Source organism: Oncorhynchus tshawytscha, linkage group LG09 (assembly GCF_018296145.1).
Source record: "Oncorhynchus tshawytscha isolate Ot180627B linkage group LG09, Otsh_v2.0, whole genome shotgun sequence".
Lineage (NCBI taxonomy): Eukaryota > Metazoa > Chordata > Actinopteri > Salmoniformes > Salmonidae > Oncorhynchus > Oncorhynchus tshawytscha.
Genome location: NC_056437.1, coordinates 57,275,129 through 57,291,809, shown reverse-complemented (window position 1 = coordinate 57,291,809; position 16,681 = coordinate 57,275,129). Strand labels below are relative to the sequence as shown.

At 45.9% G+C, this 16,681-nt stretch overlaps 1 protein-coding gene across 5 annotated transcripts in view; it reads right to left on the bottom strand.

The window, feature by feature from the left end:
- zzef1 (zinc finger, ZZ-type with EF hand domain 1) overlaps nt 1-16,681 on the bottom strand; it is a 50,372-nt gene that overhangs the window by 12,650 nt on the left and 21,041 nt on the right. For all 5 annotated transcript variants that reach the window (XM_042327111.1, XM_042327112.1, XM_042327113.1 and 2 more), the window contains exons 34-54: nt 16,048-16,186; nt 15,738-15,903; nt 15,359-15,492; nt 15,074-15,202; nt 14,811-14,980; nt 14,421-14,625; nt 13,890-14,083; nt 13,319-13,605; nt 12,543-12,717; nt 7,637-7,769; nt 7,196-7,443; nt 6,668-6,982; nt 6,329-6,429; nt 5,954-6,089; nt 5,664-5,849; nt 5,217-5,390; nt 4,923-5,066; nt 2,823-2,991; nt 2,420-2,518; nt 1,969-2,134; nt 932-1,082 (exon numbers count right to left, since the gene is read on the bottom strand). In XM_042327111.1, the coding sequence (XP_042183045.1) occupies nt 932-1,082; nt 1,969-2,134; nt 2,420-2,518; nt 2,823-2,991; nt 4,923-5,066; nt 5,217-5,390; nt 5,664-5,849; nt 5,954-6,089; nt 6,329-6,429; nt 6,668-6,982; nt 7,196-7,443; nt 7,637-7,769; nt 12,543-12,717; nt 13,319-13,605; nt 13,890-14,083; nt 14,421-14,625; nt 14,811-14,980; nt 15,074-15,202; nt 15,359-15,492; nt 15,738-15,903; nt 16,048-16,186 (3,621 nt within the window). The remainder of the gene's footprint in view (nt 1-931; nt 1,083-1,968; nt 2,135-2,419; nt 2,519-2,822; nt 2,992-4,922; nt 5,067-5,216; nt 5,391-5,663; nt 5,850-5,953; nt 6,090-6,328; nt 6,430-6,667; nt 6,983-7,195; nt 7,444-7,636; nt 7,770-12,542; nt 12,718-13,318; nt 13,606-13,889; nt 14,084-14,420; nt 14,626-14,810; nt 14,981-15,073; nt 15,203-15,358; nt 15,493-15,737; nt 15,904-16,047; nt 16,187-16,681) is intronic.

Below are 16,681 nucleotides of genomic sequence, written 5' to 3'. Positions count from 1 at the left end.
CATTTCAGTAATTTCACTGTTGGACTGGCAGCTTAAGCCGCATTCATTCAGTGGGGAGAGGAGAGGGAACTACTCTAGTCGAGAGCCTTTATAGCCAGTCAGGTTGAATGGGTATCTATCTTTAAATAAGTAGACGTGACAGTTCCGTCTTGAACTAGCTCATTTTAAGAAAAAATGAAAAGATTAACTAATGTCTCCACCTGTCAGAACACAATGTAGACATGACTGGCTCAATTTAAGGGACACCAAGCTGGAAGGATCATTTCCTGCTGGACTGCAAAACACATGCACGCCTTTCCTTAATTCAGAATTCAAGGCAGGTTAAAGAGCAACTGGTCACCCACGCACCTATTGAAGGTTTCAGGTGGGCAGCTCTCTCTCGCTTCATCCTCGCCATCTCTCCTCTCGCTCTCTCCCCCTCCTCCTCCACCCTCTCTTTCATTCTGTCTCTCCCCCTCCCAGGCTCCATCCCTCTCTCTCCACCATCAAGCTAGAGAGATAATAAATAGTGGTGTGCCAGCCAGGCAGCAGGTGCCAGGGGCTGTGTTGTGTGACAGATGGCAGACCTGCTGCTCTGGGCCTGGACTGGGCCCAGCAGGTGAACAGGTGGGCTGAATAACACACTGAGGGGTCAGGGCTATGTGACAGTGCTATATTAACCTTCCTAGGTGGAAACAGGCAGGCTAGCTGACAACACAGATTACCACAAACACACATATTGAGAAGTGCATGAACACATCTAGAGTGCCAGCACTATCCATAGACTGGTAACTGGTTCTTCACATTGACATGTCTGATAAAAAGGACGAGCTCTTTGGGAATTAGTAAACTACGTATGAACCTGTACAACCTTTTACTTACTACCCTCCCGTCATAGAACGTTATGTCCTCTAATTGGACAGCAGCAAGTGTGTCTGTGTGTGTTTCTCACCATGGCCCTGGCTTCAGCGATGAAGAAGAGCTCAGTGAGTGCTCTGTGTAGGGGAAGCAGTACAGTGATACTGGTGGGGTCCTGACTCAGACCGCTCTCCATGGTCATGAACAGCTGCCATAGAGGCCTCAGCAGGGTCAGCTCACAGCCCCTACACACACAGATATAAGAGTTAGAGACTAGCACACACTCAAAACACACACACACACACACACACACACACGGTGTCTTTTCAGTGAGATGTGAACCTGCAAATTGGGTCAAGTTAAGCTCCGTTAGTTCTCACCATTAGGCGGCGACATACATCTGTAGGATAGTGGGTTCGGTTCCTGGGATTACCCATACGTAAAATGTATGCACGCATGTCTGTAAGTTGCTCTGGGTAAAAGTGTCTACTAAATCACATGTATTATTATTATTATTATTATAACACATTGTGTATTCTCTTTAGTCAGGGTGATGTCACTACGGCCAGACGGGGCCAGCGGCATGGAAAATATGCAAATCCTCCAATAGATATGTGACCTCATCTCCATGGCAACTATCAGGACATTAGGTTTCTCTGGAATACTCTAAGCAAAAACTGTTTTCTCTGGCTCTAGGGGGAAACACAGACGCAGAGGATACAGATGTGTTTGTAATCTTCATACTGAGCCTTGAAATTGGGTACAAAAGGGGTCACCAGAATATCATCCTAGGAAACTATTAAATGGTTTCAGCTGCTAATCAGTATGTTTTTTACCAAAGTCTCAAGTATAATAGTGTACCCCAATATTTGTGACAAGTTTGCTTTATGGTTCTAGTAGGCAAAGAGTGCGGTTGAGTCGTGTGTTTGGGAGTGTGAATCCAGCTTGTTACTTTAGGTACCTGATTCTAAACTAGGCTAATTTTTCCTGAAGTCCTGAAAGCGTTGAGCAGGTGACAGAATGTGTGTGCGTATTTACTTGTGTGTGTACTGTGTGGATATACAGTTTGTGTGTGTGCGTGCATGCGTTCAAGATGGATGCGAGGGACAGGGACATTGGACGGTGTCTCACCTCTGTGATTGACACTGCAGGAGGCGGAGCAACAGGTGGATGGCCTTCAGTCTTTGGTTCCCGGTCTGGCGGCAGGCCACGCCCACCTGCCACTCCCAGATGTCAGCCAATGGGAGGTGGCTGAGCACTTGGTCATCAGCCAACATTTGTTTTAGGATCTCAAAACCTGTTTGAGGAAGAGACAAAGAGAGATTTAGACGTGAAAGGATAGAAACTATTTCCCTCTATGATCAGACAGAGCACTCAGTAGCACTTCTTCTCGTGTGTGTGTGTGTGTGTGTGTGTGTGTTCAGTCAGCTGCATTAGACTCCCATTATAAAAGCTTAACCACATGTGACAGGTCCTCAGCTGATGCTAGCCCCGGCCCACTTCGTTCATCAGTCTCACTCTCCCAATGCCGCTGCAGTGTGTGTGTATGTAAGTGTGCGTACATGCATGTGTGTAGACCGACCTGTCTGGAAGCGGCCCCTGTGTCCCCCAGTGACAGTGAATTTGTATCCCCACTCTGTGTTGCTCATGTCTGAGATGAACCTGTAGTGCAGAGTATCCCCTGTGGAGAAAACACACATCAGTAATCAACACATCCTGAGACTACATACACACATACACGTGGTGAAACTATGTAGATAGAAACCACATTGTGGAAACACCTTTAATACCAAGCCCAAAGCAATTCAATTAATTGGGTGGCATACTTACTCCTAGTCCACTCTCCCTCGCCTAGACCCCCCCCCCTCTTTCCTAGTATCCCCGTCCCCGCTCTTCCAGCCCCCTCTCTCTCTCTCCCAGCCATTAGTCCCTGTCCCAACCCCCTCTCTCCCAGACAGTCCCTCTCCCAGCCCCCGTCCCCTCACCAGGGATCTCGAAGTCAGTCCATTTCTGTGGGGAGCCGCTGAAGTTGTGCAGATCCTGGAGAAAGTCAGAGCTGCTGCCCATGATAAGTTCATCACAGCCCTCCTCAGTGTAACAGCGGGAGTCAAACTTCACAGATAGGTAGATGGCCCCTGGGATGTGCACCTTGTCCTACACACACACACAGAGACAGAGACAGAGACAGAGACAGAGAGAGAGAGAGAGAGAGAGAACGAGAGAGAGAGAACGAGAGAGAGAGAAGAGAGAGAGAGAGAGAGACGACGAGAGAGAGAACGAGAGAGAGAGAGAGAGAGAACGAGAGAGAGAGAACGAGAGAGAGAGAACGAGAGAGAGAGAACGAGAGAGAGAGAGAGAGAACGAGAGAGAGAGAGAACGAGAGAGAGAGAGAACGAGAGAGAGAGAGAGAGAGAGAGAGAGAAGAGAGAGAGAGAACGAGAGAGAAGAAGAGAGAACGAAAACATTGAGAGAACTGCAGAACAGTTAGAGAGAACGCATGAGAGAACCAGTAGGAACAGAGAAGAAGCCACAAAATCATTGCTCGGCTGCAGAACAGTTTATGCTTCCTCCAGTAGGCCACACAGGAAATCAAAATAATGAAAACCACTTCCACATGCTTATATTTGAAGTTATGTATCATTTTCTTGCAAATGCTCATTGATACTGATATACAGTTGAAGTCGGAAGTTTACATACCCCTTAGCCAAATACATTTAAACTCAGTTTTTCACAATTCCTGACATTTAATCCTAGTAAAACTTCCCTGTCTCAGGTCAGTTAGGATCACCAATTTATTTTAAGAATGTGAAATTTCAGAATAGTAGTCGAGAGAATGATTTATTTCAGTTTTTATTTCTTTCATCACATTCCCAGTGGGTCAGAAGTTTACATACACTCAATTAGTATTTGGTAGCATTGCCTTTAAATTGCTTAATTGGGTCAAACGCTTCGGGTAGCCTTCTACAAGCTTCCCACAATAAGTTGGGTGAATTGTGGCTCATTCCTCCGGACAGAGCTGGTGTAACTGAGTAAGGTTTGTAGGCCTCGTTGTTCACACACGCCTTTTCAGTTCTGCCCGCAAATGTTCTATAGAATTGAGGTCAGGGTTTTGTGATGGCCACTCCAATACCTTGACTTTGTTCTCCTTAAGCCATTTTGCTACAACTTTGGAAGTATGCATGGGGTTATTGTCCATTTGGAAGACCCATTTGCGACCAAGCTTTAACTTCCTGACTGATGTCTTGAGATGTTGCTTCAATATATCCACATAATTGTCCTGCCTCATGATGCCATCTATTTTGTGAAGTGCACCAGTCCCTCCTGCAGCAAAGTACCCCCACAACATGATGTTGCCACCCCCGTGCTTCACGGTTGGGATGGTGTTCTTCGGGCTTGCAACCCTCCCCTTTCTCCTCCAAACATATCGATAGTCATTATGACCAAAAAGAGGACATTTCTCTAAAAAGTAATCTTTGTCCCCTTGTGCAGTTGCAAACTGTAGTCTGGCTTTTTTATGGTGTTTTTGGAGCAGTGGCTTCTTCCTTGCTGAGGGACCTTTCATGTCGATAGGTCTTGGATGACTTCTTTTGATTTTCCCATGATGTCAAGCAAAGAGGCAATGAGCCTGAAGGTAGGCCTTGAAATACATCCACAGGTAAACTTCCAATTGACTCAAATTATGTCAATTAGCCTATCAGAAGCTTCTAAAGCCATGATCATTTTCTGGAATTTTCCAAGCTGTTTAAAGGCACAGTCAACTTAGTGCATGTAGACTTCTGACCCACTGGAATTGTCATACAGTGAATTATAAGTGAAATAATCTGTCTGTAAACAGTTGTTTGAAAAATTACTTGTCATTCGCAAAGTAGATGTCCTAAGCGACTTGCCAAATCTATAGTTTGTTAACAAGAAATTTGTGGAGTGGTTGAAAAACGAGTTTTAATGACTCCAACCTAAGTGTATCTAAACTTCCGACTTCAACTGTATATCCTATATTGAGAAACTTGTAGATTTTTTAGTGTGCATGTGGAAAGTGAGATGTGGAAAGAGTTCTCAGTGGGGAATTAGATCTATGTGGTACCCACCTCAAAGTTAGTGTTGTTGTCGTAGGGGTGTTTGGACTCCCGGACTTGCACGGCCATGCCAGGCTCCTCCATGAACTGACACGCTGTCAGAGACAAACTACCCAGCATGCTCTGGCTGCAGCCAACCAGCACTTTCTGTAGAATCTGGTGACCAAAGGAATGAGTTAACCCTACACACTTCCATACCACTCACTCACACACAATTTTGTGCACCCCCTCTCACCCATTTCCAGAGTGGAAGCTCAATAACTCCCTGTGTGAAACATCACACACACACCACCGCCACACGCTTACCCTCTCCCAGAGTGGTCTCTCCTCCAGCTGCATCAGCATGTCCAGGATGTAGGCCATGTGTGATGCCCCGCTCAGCTCCAGAGCCTCCTCACTCAGTGGCGCCCCCTGGGGCCAGTCAGCCAGCAGCGACGCCAGTACGTGGCGGGCATACAGGGTGGCGATGGCCTGGTTCACCTGAACATATTGATATCATCATATCATTTAGAAGACCATTTTATCCAAATCCACTTGCAGTACAGCGACTGTATACTTCTTGAGTAGGTACAGATTAAGACAAGTCCTGGCCTAAAAAAATGTTTGATGGCTTAATATGTGTCCGGGAAACAAGCCCGTTTAGTATACGTGATCCTTGCAGGAATCGAACCCATAACACTGGCATTGCTAGCTAGTGCCATGCTCTTACAGTACCAACTGAACCAGACAGACAGGACCTCCGCCTCCACCTACCTTGACTAGGTACTGTCTGACAGAGCGGTTGCTGCGGGCGTCCAGCTCCTTGTGCAGTAGGGCGGAGGACTTGGTGCGGCGCTGCTTGGCGTAGCTCAGCTGGAGGTCAGTCTCCGTGTTGGTGATCAGCTTCTGAGTCACCACCGTGGTCTCCTCCGTAGCCTTCTCACAGTGACTGGGCTTGGACTGGGAGAGGAAGGGGGGAAGAGGAGTGGGTTATTTATCAACTGGTTCTATTATCTTACCGACACCAATTCTTCAAACTACGTCAAATGTAATGCAGTGCTCACCACACAGGGCACGACGATCATGTCAGTGTCCACGGCCTTGGTGCTCCTCTCCTCAGAGCGAGGTCTCTTGGTGGGCTGCCACTTCTGAGCCAGCGTCCTAATCGTCTCGTCCGTCTTGATCACGTCTCCATCAAACCTGCGGGTCGTCAACCAAGTCAGCCACCATCATGCAACGTCATAGCAGAACATTGTCTGGGATGGATGAAAGCTACACAAGTCAGGCATGAACATGACATTGGTGCAATGGTATTCAAAACACATTCTTTATGAAGCATATATTTGTTTATTTCTGTAAAGTGTGTTGTGACTGTTAACTTCAATTGTGATTTGATTTGTATGGAGGAATGTATGACAGGAATATGATCCAATTCTCACCTCTTCTGCACCTCCAGAAAGAAGGAGTCCGTTCTCTTCATCTGCAGCTCGTACATGGCCCGCAGGATGTGCAGGGGCGCGTTTAAGGCATCGTGGGTAATCTGAAACAGACACAATTCAAAGAGAGATTGTTACAATTCAGAGAGAGAGATATTGTTACTTTCTCATCCAAGTGGTTTAGTGCTATTAAAGCAGTGGTTAACAAGTTTGCCTACCGACTGGAAACCCGGGTTCGAGACCGGAGATCCAAGGGGCTGTCGCCCTTCGATACATTAGTGTCAGAAGTAGGATTTAAAAAAAATAAAACAGTACAATGAGGATGTGGGCATCCCTGCTAACCTGGAAGCAAATCTTAGTCTCTTCGTCGAGCCCCTCCAGTGGGTCAGGCCGGTTGGGGTCGGGGTCGTCGGCACAACAACTAGAGTGGTCCGAGTCATGCTCCTTGTCTTGCTCCTTCTCCTCCCTCTCCCCATCCTGGCCCTGGGCCATGCTGTGGATCTCTCTCTTGGAGGAGTAGAGCATTATGGAGAGGATCTCCAGGTCTCGGAGCAGCCACAGCTTACTGAAGCCTGTCCCCTTACTGCACTTCCTCACCAGGAGCTGGGTCAGACCGGATTGTTGGATGGCCTCCTGGGCCTCAGCAACGCCGTGCTTCTACAGGGAAGGAACACAACAAGAAATGTTAGACAAAGTCTTCAAGGTCAACCACTAGAAGACGGAAATGGACATTCAATAAAAAGATGAAAAATCTAGAAGAAAAACACAGCACAGTTGATTAACATAAAATGTCATATTGAAGAGAGAGAAAGGGACATACTGTAGAAGTTGAGTGATGATAACCAAAAGGTGGCTTTGTTTCTGAGGTACCTTGAGTGTGTTGTAGAGGCCCTTGAGGGCCAGTGAGACGACCCAGGAGGCCTCCACAGCGTCGGGGGTGCTGCTGTCCTGACTGCTCTGCAGCAGGTGGCTGATGATGGAGGTGAAGTTACTGAGGTAGCGGGTTAGCTGGGCCTGGGGGGGTCCCTGACCCTGACCTACGCCCTGGACCTGGGACCCTGGGCTGTGGGAGCCTGTAGCACTGGAGTCCTGCGGCTGGATCAGCTGGTAGTCCTTCACTGTAAGGACAGGAGAGGGGTGGCATACAGATTCAGAAAATCTTTATTGTCCCGTTGCTGGGCAATTTGGTTGCAGCATTATAAAAACATCAAAACAGACACACAAAATGTGTGAGGGTTTAAAATACAGCTCTACTATGTGCACAATGAGCAAAATGTATGAAATTAACTTTGTGACAGTCCGTCCTCTCACCTGTCTTTCTCTTGCGGGTCTTGACATCCACCACAGCAGCGTGGTTCTTCTCGGTGAAGTGCTTGAGTAGGATCATATGATGCTGCTCGTTGGCATTGTCTATGAACACTGACTGGGTGCCCATACACAGCACCTAGGATAGCAGAAAGAGCCAGGGTCAGACAGAGGGCACAACAGTGCAGGGCAGAAGGTCTTCAAGCCCCTTGAATGGTGGACTAGTGGAGGAGACAGCAGCAGGTTGAGTGATGCAGTAACGAAGACGCCAACACCATCATCAAGTTTGCTGAAGACAATGGTGGTAGGCCTGATCACTGACTACGACGAGACAGCCTATAGGGAGGAGGTCAGAGACCTAGCAGTATGGTGCCAGGACAACAATCTCTCCCTCAATGTCAGCCAGACAACCGCAGTGATCGTGGACTACAGGAAACAGAGATCCGAGCACGGGTCGGGAGCTTCAAGTTCCTCGGTGTCAACATCACTAAAGATCGATTGTATCATGGTCCACACAAACCAACCCAGTCGTGAAGAGGGCACGCTTCTTCTCCCTCAAGAGGCTGAAAAGATTTGGCATGGGCCCTCAGATCCATAAAAAGTTCTACAGCTTCACCATTTGAGAGCATCTTGACTGGCTGCCTCACCGATTGGTATGGAAACTGCTTGGCATCTGACAGCAAAGGCACTACAGAGGGTATTGCATACGGCCCAGTACATCACCGGGGCCGAGCTCCCTGCCATTCAGGACCTCGAGAAGAATGCCCTAAAAACTGTCAAAGACTCCATCCACCCAAGTAAGACTGTTCTCTCTGACACCACACAGCAAGCAGTAGCAATGCACTGGAACCAACAGGACCCTGAACAGCTTCTACACCCAAGCAATACGTCTGCTAAATAGTTAAAGTTTACCCAGACTAACTTTTGACTCATCACATACAGTGTATTTGGAAAGTATTCAGACCCCTTGAGTTTTTCCACATTTTGTTACGTTACAGCCTTATTCTAAAAAGGATTAAATAGCCCCCCCCCTTTTTTTATTTTTAAGAAATTTGCAAAAAAAATCTAAAACCTGTTATCACTTTGTCAATATGGGGTATTGTGTGTAGATTGATGAGGATTTGTTTTTATTTAATCCATTTTAGAATAACGCTGTAAGGTAACTAAATGTGGTCTGAATAATTCCCGAATACACGGTTTGCTGTTGCTACTGTTTATTATCGATCCTGTTGCCTAGTCACTCTATTTCTAGTTATATGTACATATCTAATTCAATTACATTGTACCCCTGCACATAGACTCGGTACTGGTACCCCGTGTATATAGCAAAGTTATCGTTACTCATTGTGTATTTATTATTACGTGTTATTACTTTTCTAAAATTTCTCAATTCTCTTTCTCTCTGCATTGTTGGGATGGACCCGTAAGTAAGCATTTCACTGTTAGTCTACACCTGTTGTTTACAAAGCATGCAAGGAATAAAATTCGATTTTAGATTGAGTTCCAGTAAATTGTCAATAGTATATAGGTATATAGCATTGGATGCTCATCAGGAGGAAGGGGAGGACCATCATCTCCAGTGGATTTCATAAAAATGAAAATAGTGAAACACAAAAAAAGTTAACCTTTTTCGATATATATATTAGTTGTATTTTAGCTACCAAATAATTGATTTAAACACACTGTTTGCAATGAAGGTCAACAGTAGCTTCAACAGCACTCTGTAGGGTAGCATCATGATGTAGCCGGAGGACAGCTAGTTTCCATCCTCCTCTGGGTACATTGACTTAAATACAAAACCTAGGAGGCTCGTGATTTTCACCCCCTTCTATAGACTTACACAGTAATTATGTCAATTTCCGGAGGATGTCCTCCAACTTATTAGAGTTCTTGCAGCATGAACTGACATGTTGTCCATCTAATCAAAGGATCAGAGAATGAATCTAGTACTGAAAGCATAATCTTACAGCTAGCTAGCACTACAGTGTAGTGAGTAGTTGAAAGATAGTTGAACAGTTTTTAACAAATGAAATTCTTCAAAAATGAAGGAGAAGCAATAGAGTTAGCTGTATTTTGTTGTATTTTTCACAATTTCACTTACTTAGCTAGCGAATGCAGCGAGCTAGTTCAGCCTACTCAAACACTCAACTCAAACAGGGAGGAATGTTGTGTTAGTTAGCGGGATATGGCTATCCAACACTGGAACTCTTCCAAGTCAAGGTAAACTTTTGGTTTTATTAATTTATTGCCACCGGGGCCCCCTGCTGTAGCTGTTAAACTGCTTGCTGCTGACTGTACACTGTACTGCATGATTGTAGCGGGTTTGCTAATGCATTAGTTCAAGTAGCTATGTTGACTATGACTGTAATAGGGTGACAACGATATAGGCTGTGTGTAGCGATTATGATAAAGGTTTGGCTTGGAAAGGTTTTGCGCCTGGTCACAGGCAGCTGATGTGTTGTGCACTGTCCACAAGTGAAGGGAAAAGGTGAGAGAAGAGCGCATAGATGCGAGAAGGAATTATACAACAGTCAAAGGGATCATGCTGTTTGTATGTGGCTGCTATGAAAGTGAACTGTGTTTGAAAGTGATCAGGGGTGTATACATACAGGCGATTCTGTTGAAAAACGTTTCTTAAATAGAAGCAAACGGAACAAAACGGGGATAAACATATCTGAATTTGTCCAATAGAAACTCATGTTAGATACAGTGAGGGAAAAAAGTATTTGATTCCCCTGCTGATTTTGTACATTTGCCCACTGACAAAGAAATTATCAGTCTATAATTTTAATGGTAGGTTTATTTGAACAGTGAGAGACAGAATAGAAAAACACATGTCAAAAATGTTATAAATTGATTTGCATTTTAATGAGAGAAATAAGTATTTGACCCCCTCTCAATCAGAAAGATTTCTGGCTCCCAGGTGTCTTTTATACAGGTAACGAGCTAAGATCAGGAGCACACACTTAAAGGGAGTGGCCCTAATCTCAGCTTGTTACCTGTACAAAAGGCACTTGTCCACAGAAGCAATCAATCAATCAGATTCCAAACTCTCCAACATTGCCAAGACCAAAGAGCTCTCCAAGGATGTCAGGGACAAGATTGTAGACCTACATAAGGCTGGAATGAGCTACAAGACCATCACAAAGCAGCTTGGTGAGAAGGTGACAACAGTTGGTGCTATTATTCGCAAATGGAAGAAACACAAAATAACTGTCAATCTCCCTCGGCCTGGGGCTCCATGCAAGATCTCACCTCATGGAGTTGCAAGGATCATGAGAACGGTGAGGATCTTGTCAATGATCTCAAGGCAGCTGGGACCACAGTCAAAAAGAAAACAATTGGTAACACAATATGCCGTGAAGGACTTGAAATCCTGCAGCGCCTGCAAGGTCCCCCTGCTCAAGAAAGCACATATACATGCCCGTCTGAAGTTTGCCAATTAACATCTGAATGATTCAGAGGACACTGGGTGAAAGTGTTGTGGTCAGATGAGACCAAAATGGAGCTCTTTGGCATCAACTCAATTCACTGTGTTTGGAGGAGGAGGAATGCTGCCCATGACCCCAAGAACACCATCCCCACCGTCAAACATGGAGGTGGAAATATTATGCTTTGGGGGTGTTTTTCTGCTAAGGTGAAAGGACAACTTCACTGCATCAAAGGGACGATGGACAGGGCCATGTACCATCAAATCTTGGGTGAGAACCTCCTTCCCTCAGGCAGGGCATTGAAAAATGGGTCGTGGGTGGGTATTCCAGCATGACAATGACCCAAAACACACAGCCAAGGCAACAAAGGAGTGGCTCAAGAAGAAGCACATTAAGGTCCTGGAGTGGCCTAGCCAGTCTCCAGACATTAATCCCATAGAAAATCTGTGGAGCGAGCTGAAGGTTCGAGTTGCCAACCGTCAGCCTCGAAATCTTAATGACTTGGAGAAGATCTACTGCAAACCTGGTGGCCAACTACAAGAAACGTCTGACCTCTGTGATTGCCAACAAGGGTTTTGCCATCAAGTACTAAGTCATGTTTTGCAGAAGGGTCAAATACTTATTTCCCTCATTAAAATGCAAATCCATTTATAACATTTTTGACATTCTTTTTTCTGGATTATTTTGTTGTTATTCTGTCTCTCACTGTTCAAATAAACCTACCATTAAAATTATAGACTGATCATTTCTTTGTCAGTGGGCAAACGTACAAAATCAGCAGGGGATCAAATACTTTTTTCCCTCACTGTAGATAGATAGAAACTGTTGGACTAATGATTACACCCTATATTGTATTCATATTCCTTTCACATAATTACTACATCAAGCTTGTGACTACAAACTCATTGGATGCATTTGCAATTTGTTTTGGCCTATGTCATCCAAAAAGTCTTACAACACTGATTAACTAGCCTGCTAATATTGTTGCACTTGTTATGTCCAGGAGTCTTAGGCCTAGTTAACTGGTCTGTAACCTGAATACATTTTTGAATTCATGTGAGAAATCAACGTTTGAGGACCGTGCTGGATGCACATGTGCCCAGGGAGACAGCAACCTTACCTTAGGTCCAGGGCCAGCTTTGTCTTGACTCTTTTGAGTCTGCGAGCAGATTATTATGGTCAGATGGTGACGGAAACAAATATACGCAAACAGGAAAACTACAAAACAGGCTAATAAAATTGAATAAAAGGCCTCACAGCCAACAAACAAACCCAGCAGCCTCATGGCTTGCAAGCTGGGACACTGACAGATGATCACCCTAATTGGCAGCACCTGATGTGCTTATCAACCAGGCTCAGCACCCGGACAAGGTTGTTGCTTCCCCCTGTGGGAATGGAATGTGGACGCGATAGTGAGCTGTAGTGTGCTGTCTAAACTACCTAACCTATTCCATAAAAATAGTAGCTGAATTAGTCAGTACCTCAGGGAAGCCGACCAGCACCAGCAGGGTGAAGAGATTGGTGCGTTTGAGCGTTTGTGGTAGTTGCCGGACACAGTGGTCAGTGAAGGCTGCTATGACAACACTCCACTGGGGACAAGCGTTCAGGCTCCGCAGGATATCAGCCACCGAACACGCCCAGTCCAGACCTATACGACTATATTTCAAAAGAGAGAGAAAATATATCTAGTGACTTCATCATAACAATGACTGTCAAGCAACCTCTTCAGACTTAGATGCGTCCTATATGACAACAAAGAAGAGAGCGGGAGAAGAGATGTCTTTACAACAATGGCATTAGAATAATTGTCAAGCAACACAGTCAAATCTGCGGCAAACTTAGGAAAATTTCAGTTGAACGATTTGAATTAACAATCGAAAATGTTACTGTGAGCTGCAAAATAACTCCTTTTTGTAAGGATTTGCTTTGTGGCAATATTCTAGGACCTTGCCATTCCTACTACATGTAACAGACAGCCTACATGGCCACCTGATTATTTACAGCGTCAGTTTAGACCGAAACAAACATTTACATTCACCACACACTACCTTCTATATTGTTTGCTAACGTTAGCGAATGTTGGCGGGTAACACAAAACAAATGTTAGCCAACATTAGCTAACGTTTGCAAACTATTTCCCTAGTTGAATGCACATCTAGATCTACTGGATGTCCTGTTCCACTCTCCGGTTCACTGTGGTTTACAGCTCATATATAAACACAAACAGCGAATGCATGTCTATGGTGCCATTGTTTACCTGTCCAGACAGACAGCCCCCAGGCTGAAAAGTAGCTGGGTGGTCTTCCAGCCCTGTGTGTCAGCCCCGGAGGCAGCCCCCTCTCCAGGGGTGAGCAGCTCGTACTTATCGGCTAGGGCCTCTCTGACGGCCACGTCCGCCTCCAGGGGTGGTATCCTCAGCAGCAGCTGCCCCAGGAGACCAAGGGTCAGGTGGTAGGTCTCGTTCAGACACCCGGCATTGGAGATGACCACCCTGAAGAGCTGGGGCAGGATGGGGCTCAGGCTGGACAGAGCAAGGGTGGAGCCCTGGGGGAGGGGGGAGATGCAAGAGGTCAGAGGTCAAAGGATAAATAGTTACAGCGGTAACTACACAGTAATAACTGTAGTAACAATATTGCCTTGAATTGTAACCGTTGTTAGTTATTACTGTGTAGTTACACAGGGCAACTTAAGTGACCGCTTGAACTTAAAGAACGGTGTATTGGCTCTGAGCCCCCTTGGCTATTCAGAACAATACAACTGAAGGCACTTCATAGACTCAGTATGGACTTCCTAGCTTCTGCTGCTATCTTGTAGTACAACCATCTTACCGGTTTGGCTGGAGGCAGCATGGCAGCTAGCAGCCCCAGGATCCTCTCTCTGGAGCACTCTGCAAACACATGCTCCTGGATGGGCACCTTGGCTGTCTTCTCCATCTTCTCATCCCTCTCCTTCATCATCTCTCTCATCTCTTCTATGTCCTCAGGCGTTGGAGAGGTGATGGTCTCTGAGATCGACTCTGGAGCTGGGGGACAGGGAAACAGGCAAAGGTTAAGGCAAAGGTTAACTTAGCTTCATCTCCAGACTAGATTAGGCGCAGCAGTCATGGACAAAGATGGATGGATGAATTCTGTGATACCGACTGACACACTCATTCAAACAGGTCGGTGGACAGAATGACTTAGACAGGACAACATTCAATTCAGCTATAAGACATGCGCAACATTCTTGTACCATTTCACCAATTGGTGATGAAAGCTAACAATAGTCTGACACACATTCAATTGAATTGGATTCAAAGCGACTCCTAAATTCCATGGGGGGTGATTAGAAAAGCACAAGGCTGGTCCTTCCCTCCTCACCTCTGACCACGGGAGAGAGTGTTCCCTCACTGGACAGAGACGGGGTCTGGCTGAGGCTTGACGAGTCTAGGGTGTCCTGTTTCACCAGCTTCTTCTTCCCCTTCTCCTGTCCTCCTTCTCCCTCTGACGTGGAGCACACCTCCAGGGCAGCAGGGGGAGACTGCACCTCCTTCTCCTTCCCTTTCTCCTTCCCCTGGGCTTTACTCTGATGGACAAACAGAAGAAGGATCGTCAGTGTGTGGTGGTGTATTGGAGTAGTAGAAGTGAACAGCTGCAGGGGGAAATGGATTCTGAAGCAGAATCACATCGGTAAAAACAGACATTTTACAAGGAGTAGGGACACAATATGGAAGCCGAGGCCTGGCTCCAGGCCAGGGTCTAGTAACTCACCTTGTCCCTAGAGGGCAGTGGTGAGCAGATAGCAGTGGTGGAGCCAGGCAGAGAGGATGTGTCTTCTGTGGTGGTGTTGATGCTGAGCTCCTGGGAGGGTGACTCAGGACACAGCTCACTCTCTGACTCATTAGAGGCCAGCAGGGACAGCAGGGCAGAGGACCGCAGACCTGCACACACACAGGGATGGAATGATTCAATAGAAACCCTAACAAGTACGTTTCCCGTTTCCCTCCCTATCACTAAAAGATATACAGGCCTACCTTTGCCAGTCTGTCCCTTGAGCAGGCACTCGGTAATGAGCTGCGAGCAGCGTGTCTGCAGGCCGGAGGCCTGGGTCAGGGTGTCTGGCCCCAGAGGCTCCCCCTCCTGCTGTCTCTCGCTGCTCAAGTCTGAGGTGTAAAGAAAAGAAACAAATACTTTTCAATGACAATTACAACTCCATCAAGTTGAGTGCTGGTCCCATATCGTCATTGTTATGTGACAGACTATTGACTTGAAGCTCCCTTTCATTTTTATGCCAGAGGATAGGAGTTGAGCACGTTTACCTGAGGTGTACAGGGCCAAGGCAGCAAACAGCAGCCAGGAGTAGTTGTGGATGTAGGGCTGGATGAGACGGTGGCGGTCACTGATCCTGATGGTCACCATGGGACAGACGGTGATCCGATGGGTCGGGAGGTGACTGGAGGACGACATGAAGGAAAAACAAGAGACAGGGTGAGAGACGGTAAGCTGCTGCAGTACCTGTGCATTACCGCCGCAGTCAATTCTACTGAGGAAGACGTATCAGCTTTAGCAGGTTTTTAGATCGATTAGATAGAGACGTAACATATAATAAGCCTCATTAAAAGACATTATAAAGCCTCATACATGCTTTTAGCGTTATACCTAAAGTGTTTCCGAAACAAAAATGTGTTAGTCTGTTACCTGTCGGGGTATTTCTTGGCATTGTAGCAGCCGAAGCAGAGGTCAAAGTCTTCACAGACATTACAGTTGATCCTGCTGCCCACAATGAGGCCCTGGCAGTGGTCACACGCATACTCCATGTTCACCATCTCATGGTCGTCCTCGTGACCCTCGGGTTTGGCACCACCTAGATACACACAGAGACGGTTCAGGTAGTTTTGAGGAAAGATGCAACTGTTGTACGTTCTCACGTTGAAGCTTAAACAAGACACTTCAGGTCCAGCTCTACACAGGTAGGGTGTGTGTGTGCAATGGGAGTGTGTGTACTCACTGAGGAAGCAGGTCTTGCACAGGTCCATGTCCATACACTGCAGACAGCGGTACCGGTGCCAGGGGGCCATCCTCTCACAGCCATCACAGGAGATCACCACGTTGAGCAGGTCGCAATAACGAGCTATGAACATGTGCATCTGAGGACAGGGAGGGTTAACTACCTCAAGCTTTTGGACAATATCATGGACATGGTTGGGGTCAATTCCATTTCAATTCAAGTGGTACACTGAAATTCTAATTCCAATTGTCCTCAATGCATTTCAATGACAAAATTGTAATTAGAATTGACATTTTTTGTTAAATTCCTAACTTCCTCATCATGGCCATTCTATATCTCTGGGGTCCTGAAAGAACCCTGTTCAGGATAAATGTGTAACACCAGCTACATATTCTTCACATGGCAACTTTCCCTTGCTATTTTACAAGTGACCACATAATATATCAGAGATTAGGAGATGGTTTTCAGAAGAAGACTATGAGTAAATGTTTGCCAATTATTCATATTGCAGAGATCCCGGATGTTTTTGTGGATCAGCTGCCGCCTTAAAATACCGACTATGTCTGTTTTTATTTGACTCAAATAAGGAACTAAGCACATGACCACGCAGTAGGGATGTTAACAGTTAAATTTG